The sequence below is a fragment of the Capricornis sumatraensis genome, chromosome 10, assembly GCF_032405125.1.
Source record: "Capricornis sumatraensis isolate serow.1 chromosome 10, serow.2, whole genome shotgun sequence".
Taxonomy (NCBI): Eukaryota; Metazoa; Chordata; class Mammalia; order Artiodactyla; family Bovidae; genus Capricornis; species Capricornis sumatraensis.
Window position 1 is genome coordinate 20881308 of NC_091078.1, and position 19923 is coordinate 20901230.

Sequence of the window (19923 nt, forward strand, 5' to 3'; positions counted from 1 at the left end):
GTAAAAGTTGGAGAGATTTGTAAATATTGGAGCAATACAGTTGTTTAGTGTTTTTAAAAATTAAACTACTAATTTATAAAGCAATTTGAAACACCTGGTTTCATACAAGGGATAGTGGTTAAGTTTTTAATATAGCTGAGAAAACCAGGAATGTAAATTCAATAGACCTTTTTTACTTTATTTTTGCTTTTGAGAGCTTTTAGAACCGTATTCTTTAATTTGAATGTGGAGTAGTGTCTATCAACCCTAGAAATGTTACATAAAATATCATATTACATGTATCTTCTTGAGATTTTCAAAGGGTTAAGAGCCACTGCTTTAGGAAAAATCAGTATGATTTTGAAAATTGTGACTTTTAAAATTTTATTTTATTTGTGTGTTCACCCTTTAATAACAGAAAACTGGTGGTCAGTACTTGAACCTCCGCTATTCCTCAAGATTGTAGAACTTTTTAAGGAGGTTGTGGTACATCTTTTGAAACTCTACAAGATCGGCATTCCCCCTTCTGAGAGAAGAATTTTCAACAGTTTTCTTCATACTGCATTAAAGGTTTTAGAAATATTACATAGGGTATGTCCAGTAGTTCATTTATTTTCCTCTTCCCCCATTGCCACTAACAGATTGATGATGTTTATTTTAACATGACTATATTACAGAATTAGATTGGCATAAAAGATATTATAGGAATTTGGAGAAGTTAACTAAATTTTCCTTTAAAAGGAAGAATATATACTTTAGAGCTTTGGTCTTACTTGACTTTGTTAGGCATTTATGAATAACTTGTCTATAGTTGGGCAGAACAATAGCACACTAATGAATTAGAGTCTCCTTATGTTTTTTCTGAAGAACATGATTTGTTATTTAAATAATACACTTGTTATTTATATGTGGACATAATACAAAAGAGATTTCATCCTACTTATGATTGTGAACGTTTAAAACTCATGTTCTTTCTGCTATTGGCTACTAATTACTTCAATCAAAGTAGAACACTTGAAACAGATGACTCATTGAAATTGGAACCATATATAATTCATTAATTTGCCTATTGTTCTTTCCTGCCCTTCTTCCCAGTGGAAGAAATGTACCCTTTACACTTGTAGCAGTTCAAAGTTATATGAAGAAGTAGAGTCTCAGCTGTTACATTAAAGATGGTTTTGAGACATCCCTGACAGCTGGTAGGTATATCTCTGTTCTGCCATTTGATATTAAGATACTATATTGGAAGACATGACCTAAGGGAGGAACATATGTTTCTGGCCTCTAGAATGACTGAAAACCTCACTTGAACCTTTAGTTTCCTCCCCTTAACAGCTTCTTTAGTGTTTTCAGACCCTTCTTGCTTGCTGTTACGGTTGGTGATAAAGGGTAAAGGAGGCAAGCCTTGTGTTCTCTGTAAGAGTGAGCCCATACGGACGATTTTTTTTTTTCCTTTTTATTCTTTTAATGAAGTTCCTGGTTCATTTAATGAAGTTCCTTTCTCTACTGTTTCTTGAACTTTTTTTCTTTAGTATTTAGTATTTCCAAGCTCTTTAGAAAACAAGTCATTTCTCTTACTATAGCTGAGGCTATGATAGCCATTTTTTTCCTTAGAGGGAAATAAGTTATTCTTATGTTTGCCTTCCCCAGTTCAAGGCTTTCTTGCAGCACTTTAGGGTAAACTGGATTCTGCAGTAAACTGCTATTATGATCTTCTGTCTTCATGATATGGGTCTCTGCTTTTCTGTATGCCTTTTGCCTAGCATTTAAGTGAGTGATTAGATTCTTTCTTTCCTCTGGACTCTCTTTTCCTACTATTTCAGTGAACTATCCTTTGTCAGCAGGACCTTTTTCCCAAGTAATTAATTGTTCACTTCCCCTCCTCCTTGTCTGCTTATCTTTATTACCTCTTAAAATTGTTTTTTTCCTTAGCTGTCTTTTTCCACAAGTGAACGGAAAGGAAATTGGAATTTCCACAAGTGAAAAGGAAAGGAAATTATGAAATTGTCTTTCATAATTACAGACAGAATTTCAGCTAGTAACTTAACGTGCCTAGCTCAGAAGTCTCAATCTCTATAGAAGGGAACCCTATGAGGTTCCGTGTCCAGAGACCTTTCTGATAGAGCCATGCTGGAACTAGGATCCTAAATTATTGCTAGCTGAAAGGGAAAGGAAAATAAGTTCAAAAGGTTATATGAAGTTACATGAGGTAGCCAAGATTAAAAACCTCTCTTGTACATTAATTCATGTGAGCACTTTACAGGAATCCCTCATTTAACTTTTTATAGTTATATCTTGCCCCTGAATCTGAGTATCAAAGGTCATAAACCAGTAAGTAGCAGAATTGAAATACAAATATACTTCTAAAGTCCCTGATGTTTCTAATGTACTTCTATATCAGTAGCTATGATAATATAACTTGTTTAGAAGGGGATTTGGTTTTGTTTTATGCCTCAGTCTGGAGTCTTATACATCCATAATTGCAGATAGCATTGAATTGTTAAAAAGACTAATTCTGATTCCATCTATGCTGCTTCTTATCGATGTGATTTTGAATAAGTCTTCTTTCTCTTTATCGCATATGCAGATAGTTACCTATAAAATAAGGATTGAAATATTGGCCTGCTGGTTTCCCAGGATTGATGTGTTGTTTAGATTATGGAATACATATACAAATACTGTACATTCATAAGGCAGAGAAACTGTGGTTTTTAACTCAATTTATTTAATCATGAGGAAATTGAGTACCTGTTTGAAGTTATTACATACTCAAAAGTAGGGTAGTAACAGTATCAGTTTCTTAGGCATCTCTTAGTGAGAGTTCTTAGGACAGTCACTTACCTTTCTTTTTTTTTTTTACCTTTCTTTTACCTCTTACTTTGAAGAAAATTTTACTTGGTTCTAACCTGTCAGATAATTGTCAGGGAAGATTTATTTTCATCTATAGTGGAACCTAAATTGCCTATCGGAGATTTGTGTTTTAGAAGACACCTTATGTCTGACAGCTGTGTATATTTCTTGTCTCTGTTCCATAGTTAAGAATTAGGAGAAGTTTCCTAAAGGGGTTTCCTTCCTGACCAAACCTGGAACAGGATTGAGAGCTGTAGAACTGGTCTGTATTTCTCCTGACCTTTTCAGGACATATAAATGACTTGTTCCTCCCTTATGTCATGTCCTTTGGAAAGCTTTTGAATTAGAAATCACTCCGAGTGCTCCAAATGGCATCACAAGAAGGATAATTTTGGTACCTGCTGTCAGGAATGAATGTGTTACCAGACAAATGAATTTGCTGGCAAGAAATTGGGTTGTTTAGTAGTTTCTGAGTTTTCACACAGTATATCATAGAGATACTAATATGCTAAAATAAAAGACTTACTTGATCTGACTAGCTTAAGTGCTGCATATCATGCTAATCCTCTAAGTCAGTGATTATCAAAAATTTTTTTTCCAAGGAACCCTTAAACCCAAACAAACAAGGCAGGTTTATAAATGAGAGTACTAAACTGTAATTAATATATGAAGCATTATGGTCACACATATATAGTTTCTATTTTTTACATTTTAGACAGCAGTATTGAATGTGTACGTTGTTTTGAACTTCTGTCATGTAATTTTTAAAATTGATTTTACAAACATTTACTGAGTGCCTACTGTGTGCTTATTATGGTGCAGTTATAAACATTAGTGATGCAGTTATAAGGAAAAGATGTGATTTCTTCCCTTGTTAAGATTATAAATGTAGAACAGTTGTATAATACAAATAAATAATTGTTTATAATATAGCATGGTAAGTGCTAGATTAAGCAAAAGGAAGGGTGCTGTGAGAACACATGGGAGGGCACATAACTCAAAAGAGTTAAAGAAGACTTCCTGAAGAAAATAATGTCTTGTCAATTTTACCTTCCATACAAATGTATTTTTATTTATATTTTTTTAAACTGTTGATTTTATATGTAAATCTGTATACAGGTCTTTTGGATCGATCTTCTGTTCAGTGCCTAAATATTTTTCTATTTTTAAAAGACTAACAACTGATTTTGTCTTCAGTTATTAAATCATTGTGACTGAATTAACTGTTAACCATCATTTCCCCCCAAGTCTTAAGTTTGACTGAAATTTATTCCTGAATGAAACCTGATTTCTAAATTGCTAGTTTTTATTCTAACTTGACGGTCTTCTCAGGCAGCCCAGTGGTATAGAATCCACCCGCCAAAGCAGGAGACACACGAGACATGGGTTTGATCCCTGGAGTAGGAAATGGCAACCCACTGCAGTATTTTTGCCTGGAAAATTCCATGGACAGAGGAGCCTGGCAGGCTACAGTCTAGTGAGTTGCAAAGAGTAAGACACAACTGAGGGGAAATATACACACACATTCTAACATAGCATTTCTTATAAAAAACATGTCATATCTGCATGATATAAAAGCTGTAAACACTGGTTGCTACTGGTGAGGGAAATTGCAGTTTACCTTTTAAAATAAATATTTCAGATAAAGAAAAATACATCAGAGGTCAGTAGGATGTGGATGATTTTCAACAAGTATCATTAAATTTTTAAAGAGTCCAATGTAATTGTTAATGTATCTATTTAGTAGTTTCTGCAGATAAATATTGGGCTTCCTAGGTGGCTCAGTAGTAAAGATTTGCAGGAGACACTGGGTCTGGAAGATCCCCTGGAGAAGGAAATGGCAGCCCACTCTAGTATTCTTGTCTGGGAAATCCCATGGACAGAGGAGTCTGGCAGACTACAGTCCATGGGATCACAAAAGAGTTGGACACAACTTAGTGATTAAACAACAACAACACATAAATATTGGAGAAGGAAAAGCCAATGAGTTTTTGTGTATAATTGCTGGGTTTACTTTCTCTTTTAGCAGCAGAAAGAGTTAAGCTGTAAGGCAAGAGTTGTAAACTTTTTCTGTGAAAGTTTAGATAGTAATGTTTTGTACTTTGTGAACTGTGTGGTTTCTGTTATAACTGCTCAACTGTATTTTTAAGGTTTTTTATGCTATTGTAAATTATAATTAAAATTATTTTTGATTGTTAGTGGTATGGAGAAATTGTTTTGTTGCTCGTGTGGAGAAATTCAGTTGAATTTTCACCTTGTACTCTGTGACCTTGGTAAATTAGTAGTTCTCTCCTAGATTCATTTGCATTTTTAATGTATACAGTCATGATATTTTCTTTCTGTATTTAATTGGCTAAGACTTCCCAGTGCAGTGTTGAATATAAATGGTTGCAGTGGACAATTCTTGTCTAAGTCTTCATCTTAGAAAGAAAGTTTTTAATGTTTTACTCATAAGCATGATATTAGCTGTAGAGTTTTTGTTTTGATTTTAAGGTGAGCTTTATCTGTGTGAAGATAAAGCTATTCCTATCTTTCTATTCCCTGTTTGCTGAGAGTTGTTATTATGAAGGGACATTGAACTTTGTTAGATGCTTTTTTTTCTGCATCTGTTGAGATGAACAAATTATTATTATTATATTTTTTCTCTGAAATGTAGTAAAATTCATTTGTGTTAATTTAATCATTCCTGGATAAACTCCACTTAGACATTTTATTATTTTATATATATTGTTGGATTTAATTTGCTCATATTTTGTTGAGGGTTTTGTGTCAGTGTTCATTAGGGATGTTGATTGGATAAATTTTGTTTCTCATCAGCTTCTTAGCATCAAGGTTATCCTAGCGTCATAAAATGAATTAAGAAGTGATCCCTCTTTCTCTTTGTTCTGAGTTTAAGATTGGTATTATTAATTTTTGATAGAATTCAACAGTGAAGCCATCTTGGCCTAGACTTTTCTTTTGAAAAATGTAAATATTTATTAATAATATTAGATTTAAAAACTAAAGTGTTTTGTATTTCTTATCTTTCTTTTCCTCTACTTGATTGTCCTTAATTTGATCATTTTCTAGGTTCTTAAAGCTGAGAATTTTTTTTTGGCAGTACCACACAGTTGGTGAGATTGAACCCAGTCTGTGGCAGTGAAAGCACCGAGTCCTAACCACTAGACCATCAGGGAATTCCTGAGCTGAAGCTTATTAGGCTATTGATTTTAGACCTTTTATTTTACCATGATTGTTAAATGCTATCAATTTCCTTCTATGCTCTGCTTTACTGGCATTCCAAAAATTTTGATGTGTTCTGTTTTTATTTTCAGTAAGTTCAAAATACCTTCCTAAAGCACCTGTCTACTTACTGCAGCCTCTAGGTCATCTCTGAGTCTGGCTCTGTTGATTGTTTTTTCTCTTAGACTTTTTTTATGTGTCTTTTGTTTTATTTACTTATCTGATTTTGGATACGTCTCACAAATTTTGAACATGTCTCACAAATTTTGAATGTCTGTAAAATAGGAAAAGCTGAATTTATTCCTGTAAATTTGTATACATCTTGTGTGGTTGTTAGTTTCAGGATTCAAGCCAGTCTAATCTGTAATTACTCTGGAGTTGAGTTTTTATGATTATTAGTTAATTATTTATTTTTGACCGACCTGAGTCTTTGTTGTTGCTTATGGACTTTCTCTAGTTGTGGCAAGTGGGGGTGGGATGGGGGTGGTGGTGGCGGTTACTCTCTAGTTTTGTTGGGATGGCTTTTCTTGTTGCGGAACATCGGCTCTGGGTGCTTGGGCTTCAGTAGTTGCAGCTTGCAGGCTCTAGAGCACAGGATCAGCAGTTGTGGTCCACAGCCTTAGTTGCTGCATCGCATGTGGGATCTTCCTGGATCAGGGATCAAACCCGGGCCTCCTGCACTGGCATGCAGATTCTTTACCACTGAGCTACCAGGGAAGCCCTGGGATTGTCATGACTTCCTTATAAATGAATTATTTTAGCATTATTAAATGGGCCATTTTTCCTCTGGAAATGCTTGTCTTGAAATCTGCTCTGAGTAGTCTCAGAAAGTTGGTGCTTTCTATTGGAGTATCCCCCACCAAGTCTCACTTGTGCTTTCATGGTTTAAGAGTTAGCCAAAGATGAAGGGGGAGTTTACATTCAGATTCTGGGGCATTAGCTATTCTTACTATTATTTAAGTTCCATTCTCAATCAGAAGACTTGATAGTTTCTAGTTTGTATTATATATATATTTTTTAATGGGATAGCTCATGTGGTGTTACATAAATTTTTTTTAACTTGATTTTGAGGTACTAAATACAGATATCACATCTTATAAATCTTTGTATTTCTCATAGCACTTAACTAGCATTTTACATATGGTAGGCACTCAGTAAATTATTTTTTATAGGAAGAGAAAATAGCTAAGAAATCTCAAACCTTTCTCTATTTAAATATTTTTCAGTCTCTTTCTTAGGTACTGGTTAAATTTAATGTTAATTACATTTTAATTTTTTTGTAGGTAAATGAGAAATCTGGACAGATTATTCAATATGATAAATTTTATATACATGAAGTACAAGAATTGATAGACATACGGAATGATTATATCATCTGGGTCCAACAGCAGGCCTATGGAATGGTATGTTACTTATTGCATTTTATGAGTTCTTTTTTTTTTGTATCATTTGTTCTAATACAAAGTGAACAATCGCATATTATTAAAATAGCAGAGCTTTTATCCAGAACTCATTTTTAAAATAAAAACATATTGCAAAATAGTAGTTACATATATATTATTCAGTGTTTATAAGTAAGTGTTCAGCTTTTATATAAAGCCAAACCAAAGACATAGATTACACTTTCTTAGAGAAAAATACAAATATGACTTAGATTTTAAGTTTCATTTATTTTCTATGAGGTTGTCTCTTAATTCTCTAATGCTGAGAATACTGGAGTGCTGATACTTGAACTCTAAGGATATATTAAAATTTTGATATCAGTGCCTCAGAACTACCAGAAGAGAGCTGTGTGACCATTAATTCTTAATTTTTCCCCCTCTTTTATGTATTTAATTTGATTTCAGTTTTTTGGTGTACATCCACAAGTGTACATATTTCTTTCCATGTGGCTAAGTCTCAAATAACTAGACACTTAATGTTCTATTAAAATAATAGCATAGGGACTTCCCTGGTGATCCCATGGTTAAGACTCTCCATCCCAGGGTGTGGGAGTTCAGTTCCTGGTCAGGAAACTAAGATCTCCAAAGATCTGTGTGATCCAAAAAACATAAAAATAATAACATAGTCTTATAAAACTTTAATTACTCATGTGAAATTTCAGTATAGAATTGGATAAGCAGCTAGATATAAAACAGGTTTAATACTCTTATTTGCTAACCTTTGTAATATACTTAGGGCCAACTTTTTCATCTGTGAAGCAGATACTTTAGATAATATGCATGTAGCAGTTCTAGAAAGGAGAAAGGAGCAGTGACCCCACAAGAGACTGAGTCAGACTTGCCTGTGACTGTCCAGGAGTCTCAGTGGAGGTGTGGGTCAACAGCGGCCTGCCGTGGTGTGTAGGGCACTGAATACATCAGTCCTGGGAGTTGTGGTATGCTGGTATAAGTCTTTTGAAGGAAGTTACCACAGTTAATCCTACCATAATGTGGCCTGAGGGAGGGAACACAGCCCCACCCATCAACAGAAAACTGGATTAAAGATTCGCTTGAGCTTGGCCCTGCCCATCAGTATTCTTACCCTGAGAACCCCATAAACAATATGGAAAGGCAAAAGGATATGACACTGAAAGATGGACTTCCCAGGTTGGTAGGTGCCCAGTATGCTACTGGAGAACAGTGGAGAAATAACTCCAGAAAGAATGAAGAGGCTGAGCCAAAGTGAAAACACCACTCAGTTGTGGATGTGACTAATGATGGAAGTAAAATCTGATGCTGTAAAGAGCAATATTGCATAGGAACCTGAAATGTTAGGTCCATGAGTCAAGGTAAATTGGAAGTGGTCAATCAGGAGATGGCCAGAATGAACATCAACGTTTTAGGAATCAATGGACCAGAATGGGCAAATTTAATTTAGATGACCGTTATATCTACTACTGTGGGAGAGAATCCCTTAGAAGAAATGGAGTAGCACTCATATTCAACGAGAGTCCGAAATGCAGTACTTGGGTGCAATCTCAAAAATGACGGAATGATCTTTGTTCATTTCCAAGGCAGACCATTGAAGATCAGAGTAACCCAAGTCTGTGCTCCAGCCACTAACGCTGAAGAAGCTGAAGTTGAGCAGTTCTATGAAGACCTACAAGACCTTCTAGAAATAACACCAAAAAAAAAAAAGATGTCCTTTTAATCATAGGGGACTGGAGTGCAAAAGTAGGAAGTCAAGAGATACCTGGAGTAACAGGCAAGTTTGGGCCTCAAGTACAAAATGAAGCAGGGCAAAGGCTAATAGTGTTTTGCCAAGAAAACGCACTGGTCATAGCAAACACCCTCTTCCAACAACACAAAAGAATATGCATGCATGTCACCAGATGGTCAGTACCAAAATCAGATTGATTATATTCTTTGCAGTCAAAGATGGAGAAGCTCTAAATACTCAGCAAAAACAAGACCAGGAGCTAACTGTGGCTCAGATCATGAACTCCTTATTGCAGTATTCAGACCTACATAGGAGAAAGTAGGGTAAATCACTAGACCATTCAGGTATGACCTAAGTTAAACCCTTTATGATTATACAATGGAAGTGACAAATAGAGTCAAAGGATTAGATCTGATAGAATACCTGAAGAACTATGTACATAACATATGTACAAGACGGATGTACATAACATTACACAGGAGGCAGTGATCAGAACCATCACCAAGAAGAAAGCAAAAAGGCAAAATGGTAGTCTAAGAAGGCCTTACAAATAGCTGAAAAAAGAAGAGAAGCTAAAGGTAAAGGAGAAAAGAAAAGATGTTCACATCTGAATGCAAAGTTCCAAAGAATAGCAGGGAGAGATAAGAAAGCCTTCCTAAGTGATCCGTGGAGAGAAATAGAGGAAAACAATACAATGGGAAAGGCTAGAGATCTCTTCAAGGGAACATTTCGTACAAAGATGTTCACAGTAAAGGACAGAAATGGTATGGACCTAACAGAAGCAGATGTTAAGAGGTGGCAAGAATACACAGAAGAATATACAATAAAGGTCGTCTTCATGACCCAGATAACCACAGTGGTGTGATCCCTCACCTAGAGCCAGACATCCTGAAGTACAAAGTCAAGTGGGCCTTAGGAAGCATCACTACAAACAAAGCTAGTGGAGGTGATTGAATTCCAGTTGAGCTATTTCAAATCTTAAAAGATGGTTCTGTGAAAGTGCTGCATTCAGTATGCCAACAAATTTGGAATACTCAGCAGTGGCCACAGGACTGGAAAAGGTCAGTTTTCATTCCAATCTCAAAGAAAGACAATGCCAAAGAATGTTCAAACTACCGCACAACTGCACTCATCTCACACGCTAGCAAAGTAATGCTCAAAATTCTCCAAGCCAGGCTTCAACAGTATGTGAACCGAGAACTTCCAGATGTTCAAGCTGGATTTGGAAAAGGCAGAGGAACCAGAGATCAAATTGCCAACATCCGTTGTAACATTGAAAAAGCAAGAAAATTCCAGAAAAACATCTACTTTTGGTTCATTGACTATGCTAAAGCCTTTTGACTGTGGATCACAACAAACTGGAAAATTCTCGAAGTGATGGGAATAGTAGACCACCTTACCTACCTCCTGCAAAACCTGTATGCAGGTCAAGAAGCTACAGTTAGACATGGAAGACTGGACTGGTTCCAAATTGAGAAAGGAGTACATCAAGGCTGTATATTGTCACCCTGCCTATTTAACTTATATGCAGAGAACATTATATGAAATGTGGGGCAGGATGAAGCACAAGTTGGAATCAAGATTGCCGGCAGAAATATCAGTAACCTCAGATATGCAGATGACACCACCCATATGGCAGAAAGCTAAGAGGAACTAAAGAGCCTCTTTAGTGTGGCTCATAACAAACTGTGGAAAAAATTCTTCAAGAGATGGGAATAGCAGACCACCTTATCTGCTTCCTGCAAAACCTGTATGCAGGTCAAGAAGCAAAGGTTTGACAAAGGTCCGTCTAGTCAAAGCTATGGTTTTTTTTCAGCAGTCAGGTATGGATGTAAGATTTGGACCGTAAAGAAGGCTGAGCACCAAAGAACTGATGCTTTTGAACTGTGGTGTTGGAGAAGACTGTTGAGAGTCCTTTGGACTGCAAGAAAATCAAACCAGTCAATCCTAAAAGAAATTAGTCCTGCATATTTACTGAAAGGACTGATGCTAAAGCTCTAATACTTCGGCCACCTGATGTAAAAGTGAAAGAGGAGATTGAAAAAGCTGACTTAAAACTCAACATTACAAAAACTAAGATCATGGCATCCGGTCCCAAGACTTCATGGCAAGTAGATGGGGAAACAGTGGGGACAGTGGCAGACTTTTCTTGGGCTCCAAAATCACTGCAGATGGTGACTGCAGCCATGAAACTAAAAAATGCATGCTCCTTGGGAGAAAAGCTATGACCAACCTAGAGAGCATATTAAAAAGCAGAGACATTACTTTGCTGACAAAGGTCTGTCTAGTCAAAGCTACGGTTTTTTCAGTAGTCATGTATGGATGTGAGAGTTGGACCATAAAGAAGGCTGAGCGCCAAAGAGTTGATGCTTTTGAACTATGGTGTTGGAGAAAACTTTTTTTTTTAATTTGGAGAAAACTCTTGAGAGTCCCTTGCACTACAAGGAGATCAAACCAGTCAATCCTAAATCTGTCTTGAATATTCATTGGAAGGACTGATACTAAAGCTCCAATACTTTGGCTACTGGATTTGAAAAACTGACTCATCAGAAAAGACCCTGATGCTGGGAAAGATTGAAGGCAGGAGGAGAAGGGGACAGAGATGAGATGGTTGGATGGCATCACTGACTCAATGGACATGAATCTGAGTAAACTCCAGGAGTTGGTGATGAACAGGGAAGCCTGGTGTACTGCAGTCCATGGGATCGCAGAGTCAGACGTGACTGAGTGACTGAACTGAACTGAATTCTAGCAAGGCCTTTGATTGGTTGCTAGGTACCAACTGCAAGCTCCTTGTGAATAGGCACTCTGTCAATTTATTCACCTGTACTTTTTATAGTGTCTCATATATGTCTTGTAGGCCCTTAGAAAGTACAGTAGTTTTTGAATAGCAGTGCAGTTTACTTATGCTCTTTTTAGGGTACTCTTCCCTATAGGAATAAGGTGACTTCCAGAACATCTTGAACACTTTCTAGAACATAGCGAAGACTTCCCTAGGTACTTAGCTCTTCACTGGGACTGACTTGTTGATTATTTTCCCGAGTCACTAGGAGGCTCAGTCAAGTTTACAACCAACTTACAGATTTATGTCTACCCATTTGCTCATTCAGCAAATACTTAGTAAGAATCTTCTGTGTAACAGACAGGCTTCCCAGGTGGTGCTAGTGTTAAAGAATCCATGTGCCAGTGCGGGAGGTGCAAGAGATGAGGGTTCAGTCCCTGAGTTTGAAAGATCCCCTGGTGTAAGAAATGGCACCCCCAATCCATGCTTCTTACCTGGAAATTCCATGAACAGAGGAGTCTGACAGGCTGAGAAGAGTCAGACACAAGTGAGCAACTGAAGACACATGTAACAAGCACTTATTTAGGTATTAGAAATACAGTGCTGAGCCAGATGGATAAGGCCTGTTCTCATGAAACTTATAATCTAGTAGGCAAGATGAATAGTAATCAAGTAACGCACACCCTTCTTCCCCTGCCATAGAAAGCTAATAATGTACACTATATAGAGGATGAAAATAAGAGAAGGTAATAAAGACTGGATGGTTTCTTGCAGTTGGGTAATCAGAAGAGTCTTTTCTAATGAAGTATGATCTATAATCTAAATGAGAAAAAGCAGCTATGTAAGATCAGTGCAAGGAAAACTCCAGGGAAAATGAGTATCTAGTAAAAGACCTTTGGTGAGAACAAGTGTTTGAAGGATAGAAGAAGGCCAGTATAAAATGGGCTTCCAAGGTGGCGCAGTGGTAAGGAATCCGCCTACCAATGCAAGAAACAAAAGAGACACTGGTTTGATCTCTGGGTTGGGAAGATCCTCTGGAGTAAGAAATGATAACCCACTCCAGTGTTCTTGCCTGGGAAATCCCATGGACAGAGGAGCCTGGCGGGCTACAGTCCCTGGTGTTGCAAACTGTTGTACATAACAGAGACTGAGCACACACATTGCTAAAAATAAGGGAATGGGGAGAGTTCTGAGAAACAGTCAGAGAAATGGGCAGGTGCCAGATCATGCAAAGTTCAGTAGATTAAGGTCAGAAATACGGATTTTATCTGAAGTGTTATGATTATCTGTTGGATGCTGGTGAACCTAAGGTGGATATTGTACAGTGTAATTTATATTCTGAAATAACTACCCTATCAGTTGTGTGGAGGTTGGAATGAGGGGGATGGAACAAAAATTCAGAGGGAGACTAGTTAGAAGATAGTTTTAGTAGGTTAGGGGAGAGAAAAGGATGAGTTTGTCCATGGTTGGTAGTTATATAATGGAAGGAGGAAATAAATGGTCTTGAGTACCTCTTGGAGGTAAAAGGCACAAGAATTATTGATGGATATGAAATGAGGAAAGGAGAGAAATCAACAAATGAGATGAAAGGTAGAAGGAAAACTAGAGTAGTGTTGTGGAAACTGAAAAAGGGAAGGAGAAATCTGTATTGAATGCTGTTGAGAAACAGGATAAAACCATGGAATTGAGCAGTGAGTTTGGTTTCATGAAGGTCACTGGTAACCTTGATAATGCCAGTCTAGGTAAGTTATGCTTAAGAGAAATTTAGGGGTGAGGAATAGGGAACAGCATTCATAGGCAGTACTTTCACAGAGTTCCACGCTTGAGAGGAGGGGGTAAGAAAAGTAGAGCTATAGCTGGAGTCAAGGGATAGCAGTTTTTTGAGAAGGAAAATCCTTGACTTCTGGAAAGCTATGAATAAATATTTCCTTTTTCCTTCCCTGTTTTAACTAAATCTCTCATCTAGATAAAGCTTTTCACACTCTTCTTCCAGAGAAGTCCTAAGACAGGAGAAAAAACATATTTCTTGAGGTTATTAATTTTCCCTCTGCAAGACTTGTTTGAAGTCTCATATCTCATCTTTGAGTGAATGCAGATTTCAGGCTTCAAAATATTTATTGTAAAAGGAGTTAAAATTATTTACCATTGAGGGACAATGATGATTGAGACAATGAACTTTTTTTATTCTAAGACTTTGCATGTAAACTCTGACATACCACCTCGGTAACCTGGGTCTTTGAGCAATGTCTTTGAGACTTCATTAATATATAGACTCCTTTTAAAATAAAACAATTCTTTTAAGAAGCTTAATGTTCACTTACCCTGTTTATGACCATCTTATTTAAATGTATGCAAATACTAAACTAGTTCTAAACTCCTGGTTCTTAGCTTTTAAAAGAATTCTAAAGCCATAACAAATTTGTAAATTAATTATAACACTACAAATTTTAAAACGAGGTGATTATTTAGTATGGAGGATGATTATGTTGTCTTGATCAGGAATCTCTGCTCACAACCTGATTATGATAAGAAAGGAGTGTAACATAAGAGCACTTAGGTTCCTGTATCATCTCAACACTTTTTTTAGTGTTTGTCTTTTTTATTAAATCCAGTTCCTTGTGGTATACAATAAATCCTTGTTGCTTATCTGTTTTATGTACAGTAGTTAATAGCTGTAATCCCCTACTCCTAATTTGTTCCTCCTACTCCCTCCCCTTTGGTGACTATAAGTTTGTTTTCTATATGAGTCTGTTTCTGTTTTGTACATAGATTCCGTTGTACTATTTTTTAGATTGCACATGTAACTTATATAGTATTTTTATTTCTGTCTAACTTACTTCACTAAACATTTCACTCTCTCCTGGAGAGTTATATCCTCTTGGGTCACTGTGAATTAGATCTGATGTCCTTTGACATCTGAGTTTTTACCTAGTATGTAGTGTAAAACAATTCTGAACAGGTTAAGAGAAAATGCCAGTCTAATAGAACTTTTAAGGTAGCAATAATCTTGTGCTTTGTGGTAACCCTGTGGTTTGAATGTTTGCTTTTAAATTTAGAGGCTTATATCCAAACTTCTCTTTGTGTATAACTGTGATGATATCAAATTGAATTTCCTTAGGAACTCTTTCAATGCCACTGTTTTCTGGTGAGAGGGAGACAGTAGAGGGCCATCTTATTTCAAGATTTCCAAGTTGCTGTACTTGCTGTGCTTTCTGTTACTCTCCTCTTTCAACCACATGATTTTCCTTTTTCTCCATTTATAGACAGACTGGTATTGAATATGTGGTTGTGGCAGTAGAAACTTGTTCTTTAATTGGCACAGTGGATTTAAGATCACATTTTAGAAATCAGAATCTAGAACCCATGATTTGGGTTCTTCTAGTCTTTTGGAAATAGAAGGCTGACAGTTTACTTTGAAGGTCTTTGACTAACTCAAGTAGTTTATTAATTTATATTATAATATCTGAAGGAGCATTCTGTGGGAGAATTCAAATCACTTTCACATTTACATATAACACTAAAGGCTTTTTTTCCCTGAGACTGTTTAATAAAATTCATACTTGCATTACTAACATTGACACTAGGTCGAACATCATATGGGCCTTGTAAATAAAGTTAGTAAAGTTTTAAAGAGTCTATCCTAAAGAGCCAAGTTATTTTGTGATGATATAGATATGTATATATGTATTTATATAACCAACAGATATATACACATACATATGTATAATATTATTGAACAAGAGTTATGACCTTGAAATAATTCCATTCCTTTGGTGTGAAAGTTTATAATATTCCTTGATAGAACATAGTTACTATGAATTATAAAAAATATGTCTATAAATTTTATTTATATATACATGTGTTTTATATATGTAAATATATGTACTATGCTGTGCTGTGCTTAGTTGCTCAGTCATGTCTGACTCTTTGCAACCCCATGAACTGTAGCCCCCCATGCTCCTCTGTTCATGGGATTCTCCAGGCAAGAATACTGGAGTTGGTTGCCATGCCCTCCGCCAGGGGATATTCCCAACCCAGAGATTGAACCCAGGTCTCAGTTCATTGCAAACAGATTCCTTATCGTCTGAGCCACCAGGGAGACAAAATATATACACATATGTATGTGAAACTTCACCTTGTTCTAAACACTGCAACAAGATTATTTCACCTTTATTATATTGCTTTTATTATGTTTCTCTTTATGCTATAGTCTGTTGAGATTTTTTTTTTTCTCAGATTTTCTTTCCCAGTCAAGTATTTTAAGAATCCATCAGGTATATAAACCTTAAACTAACACAGAGCTATATGTCATTTATAATTCAATAGAAGTAGAAGGAAAAAAACCCATTTGGTGTAAACTTTTAAGAATGCATCAGGTATATGCTTTCCTTGTCTCTAAACATTAAAAACTAATTCTGTGAATTTTTTGCACCCCTTACAATGTCCTTTTGTACAGCTGAGACTAACTTTTCACCTAATCCTCTCCTATTTTCCCATCCTCTTTCATCTGTTTCCCTCTACACATTTCCGTGAAGTTTTTGCTTGATCCTCCTACTCCTGCCACTTTGGATTCCTTTTGCTTTTTATCTGTTTTTCTCCCTCTACAGTAAATAGTTTCTGGCAAAATAAAAGGGTATGTGAGTTTTCTCTTTATCTTCTTCTATTTGATATTTTTTCCCCCACTTTGTAGATACTATTCTTAGTTTATTTGCTTACTTCTTTTAACTTTGCTCTAAAATTGTTTCTAAAAATACTTTAGTGGGAAATTCCTTAGTGGTCCAGTGGTTCGGGTTTTCACTGCCAAGGGCTGAGTTCGATCCCTGATCAGGGAACTAGGTTCCTGCAAGCTGTGAGGCATAGTCAAAAGACAAAAATACTTCAGTGGTTACAATTAATCTTTTTGCTACTTTTTTCTTCCTTTTCTTATCCTTTTTGTTACTGTACAGTATCAATATATATCTAGTAAAAATTGATGAATGTATAAAAAGTTCTATGCTGAGTCTTTGCCTGTTATAATTGAATCAAGTTAAGCATTTTTAAAAGTGTATATTCATTTATTTCAAGAACTGTGTATGTCTATGTCAGATACAAGTAAGTACTAATTAAATATATTTGATAAACTGGTGAAATTTTTAGTCTTTGATATTATACTTTATATATTTTTAAGTCATAACTTTAATTTCAGTATTAATTTTGCCATGTTTATAAGTCATTACTGTATTTGTTCTGTGGAGTTAAGGTTTTATACTTTAACTATGGACAGTGCTGAGCTAATGACATGACATGCTCACCAGCAAACCAGGAAGATAGCCTGATGTAACACCTGGGAAGACCAGCTGGTACTTCCTGGGTTTGAGCTTCTTCCTCATTTAATGAAATGAAGAAATTAAAGTACATTTGCATACTTTAATATTTGTGATACATTTAATACTTGCATTATAAACCTTGTAGCTATAATATTTCCCAGAATGTTCTCATTTGCTTTTTAAGCCCCCTTGTAATCTTTAATGGCATTAATATTTTGTGGATTCTTGGACTGATTCCTTATGCCTTGAATTACCAAGTTATATTTGTATATTTTTCATTTTCTTCATGTTTTAGAAGTATCTTTTATATTTTTCTCTAGTCACCAACACTTCATATTTATTTGAATTACTTCAATGACTTCAGCATCCTCTGTTTATACTTAGAGTAATTCTGTGTTACACCCTTAAATAGTGATGCCACCAGCAATGATACAGTGTTTTGCCATAAGTAATATGTTGAAACTAAAACGTGCCAAGGAATTGCATCTTTTTTGGTCTAAAACTAAGTAAATTATCATTCACTATTGATGTTTAAAGCAACCTTAGTGAAGTTTGCTTCAGACAGTGAGACCCTGACTTTGAACATTCCTTCATGCCTTTCTCACTCAGGTTTCTAGGACATTGGGTAACTAAAATTAGGCATATCTTGACCTAATTTCAGGGCCCCCAGTCTACAAACAGCCAACAGATAGTACTTGGGTATGTGGATTTGGAGCCAAGAGTAGACTGCGGGTTAAATGATACGGTGGGTTTTCAGCAGTGGACCTTCAGTTGACCACACCTATTTCGCCAGTATCCTGTCCCCACACCACCCCCTGCCCCCGCCCCCGCCACCACCACCTCTTCGTTTTTCTTTTAAATTTCCCTTGGAAATACTACGGTGGCTCAGTTAGACTCGAAACTAATATAGTGACTACCTTGCAATCCTGATACTTCCCAGAGGAGTTTACCCTTGCTTTTGTGCGTATTTACTTTGTTTTCAGTGTTTAAGCTTTTGTCTTAGTTTTCTTAACACTTAAATTGACATTTCTAATAGTGATCTAAATCTGGTTTTTCCTTTGATGCTTCTTCCCTAGGTAAATCATTTTGCTTGGTATCTTATACTCTCTCTTGTTTTCCCAAGTTATCTACATCCCATTATTTTTTCATATTTCTTCTAGCTTACATCTCTCCCTACAATCAGACTTATGGTTTAGTTGCACTGTAAATCCTGACAGTCTTCCCAATGCAAAATGATATGCCTAGCATCTTTCTCTATTTACATGTAGCAACAAAGTACATATAGGTTAGTGTTTCATTATTAATAGTAAAATCCATCTTCCATGATACCAGGTATGAAACATAGTTATCAAATTGGCCACAGGTAGTCAGAAAAATGTTGAAAGGTGTTTCTTACTCACGCCTTCTTAGTTGTAGTAGGACTTTAAAAACATCCCACAAGATATATTTAGTACTATTCAAGTATTTCAGGTGTTCCTGTTAAATTGCTTTAAATTAAACTGAGTGTAATCTAAATGGCTTTTTCTGCAGAACAGCTTCTATAATGTATCTGCTAGCACTGCCATTGGGACGCATATGTAGTGATAATTTGGTACTCAGAGTTTTTTTAATTAAACAATTGTAAATATTTATCTTTCTCAGAATAGGAAGTTAAAGTCATATTTACTTATGCTTATACTGTCTTGGCTTTATTTGGCACAATATAGTAAATAAACCCTAAATGTTTGCTAATATAGTAAAGCTTCCAGTGATACCCCTTGAGGCATATGCAAGAATCCAGCCAACTGCAGAGTTAGAGGGAGCAGTTCACAAAGACTGCCCTTACTTCTGATACTAGTTGCGAGGTCGGAAGATTCCTGGAACCATTGTCAGGTTCAATAATTTGCTACAAAACTTCACAGAACTAATTGGAAACTATTACATTGACATTTACAGTTTATTATAAGGAGAGAGTTCAGATTAAAATCAGCCAAGGGGAAAAGTGCTTAGGGTAGAGTCTGGCAAAGGTACCAAAGACTGAACTTTTGTCTTCCTCTCCCTGAGGAGTCATGGACAAGTTACTTTCCGAGCATCTGTTTGTGTCAGTACTCACAGAGTATTGCCAACCAAGCAGCTCACTAGAGCCTTGGTGCCCAGAGTTTTTGCTGAGGCTCCATCACATACTGCCTATCTGGATGGCCTTTACTTGCCAACCCTTCTGGAGTAAGAACTGATAACTACATATCCCAGAGTCTCCAGGAAAACAGTGATACTCCTGTTGAGGTATGAAATTCCAAAGTCCTATAGGTTGTCTTCCAGGGCAAAATCAGACTACTGGGAGAGGATCTCTTTGGGTAAGATTAACTCCTCACTATACAAGGTACCATCTGCAAATTTAGTAACATACTTTTGGAGATTTTAACCCTTTATTTGAGTCTTCACTCTAAACATACACGAAAGCTTTTTTCAAGAAAGTGTTGTACATTTCTGTTCAATGCAATGGTAAGCTTTCATTATAATTTTCATTATTATATCCTTCATGAATCTCTCTCTCTCTTCATTTCTTGTTTCTACTTAGCAACCCCTATGCCCTGTCTTGTACTTCCTATTTTAAGCTAATTTAATGTTAAAGAATCCTTAGTTTTTAGATACCTGCATTTCACT

The 19923-nt window shown here is 36.1% G+C and overlaps 1 protein-coding gene across 7 annotated transcripts in view; it reads left to right on the forward strand.

The window, feature by feature from the left end:
- HERC4 (HECT and RLD domain containing E3 ubiquitin protein ligase 4) overlaps positions 1-19923 on the forward strand; it is a 124567-nt gene that overhangs the window by 78736 nt on the left and 25908 nt on the right. For 5 of the 7 annotated variants that reach the window (XM_068982137.1, XM_068982139.1, XM_068982140.1 and 2 more), the window contains 2 exons: positions 398-570; positions 7335-7454. In XM_068982137.1, coding sequence (XP_068838238.1) covers positions 398-570; positions 7335-7454 — 293 coding nt within the window. Of the gene's footprint in view, positions 1-397; positions 571-1074; positions 1182-7334; positions 7455-19923 lie in introns of those variants that run through there. The other 2 variants (XM_068982142.1, XM_068982143.1) reach the window with 2 other exon arrangements.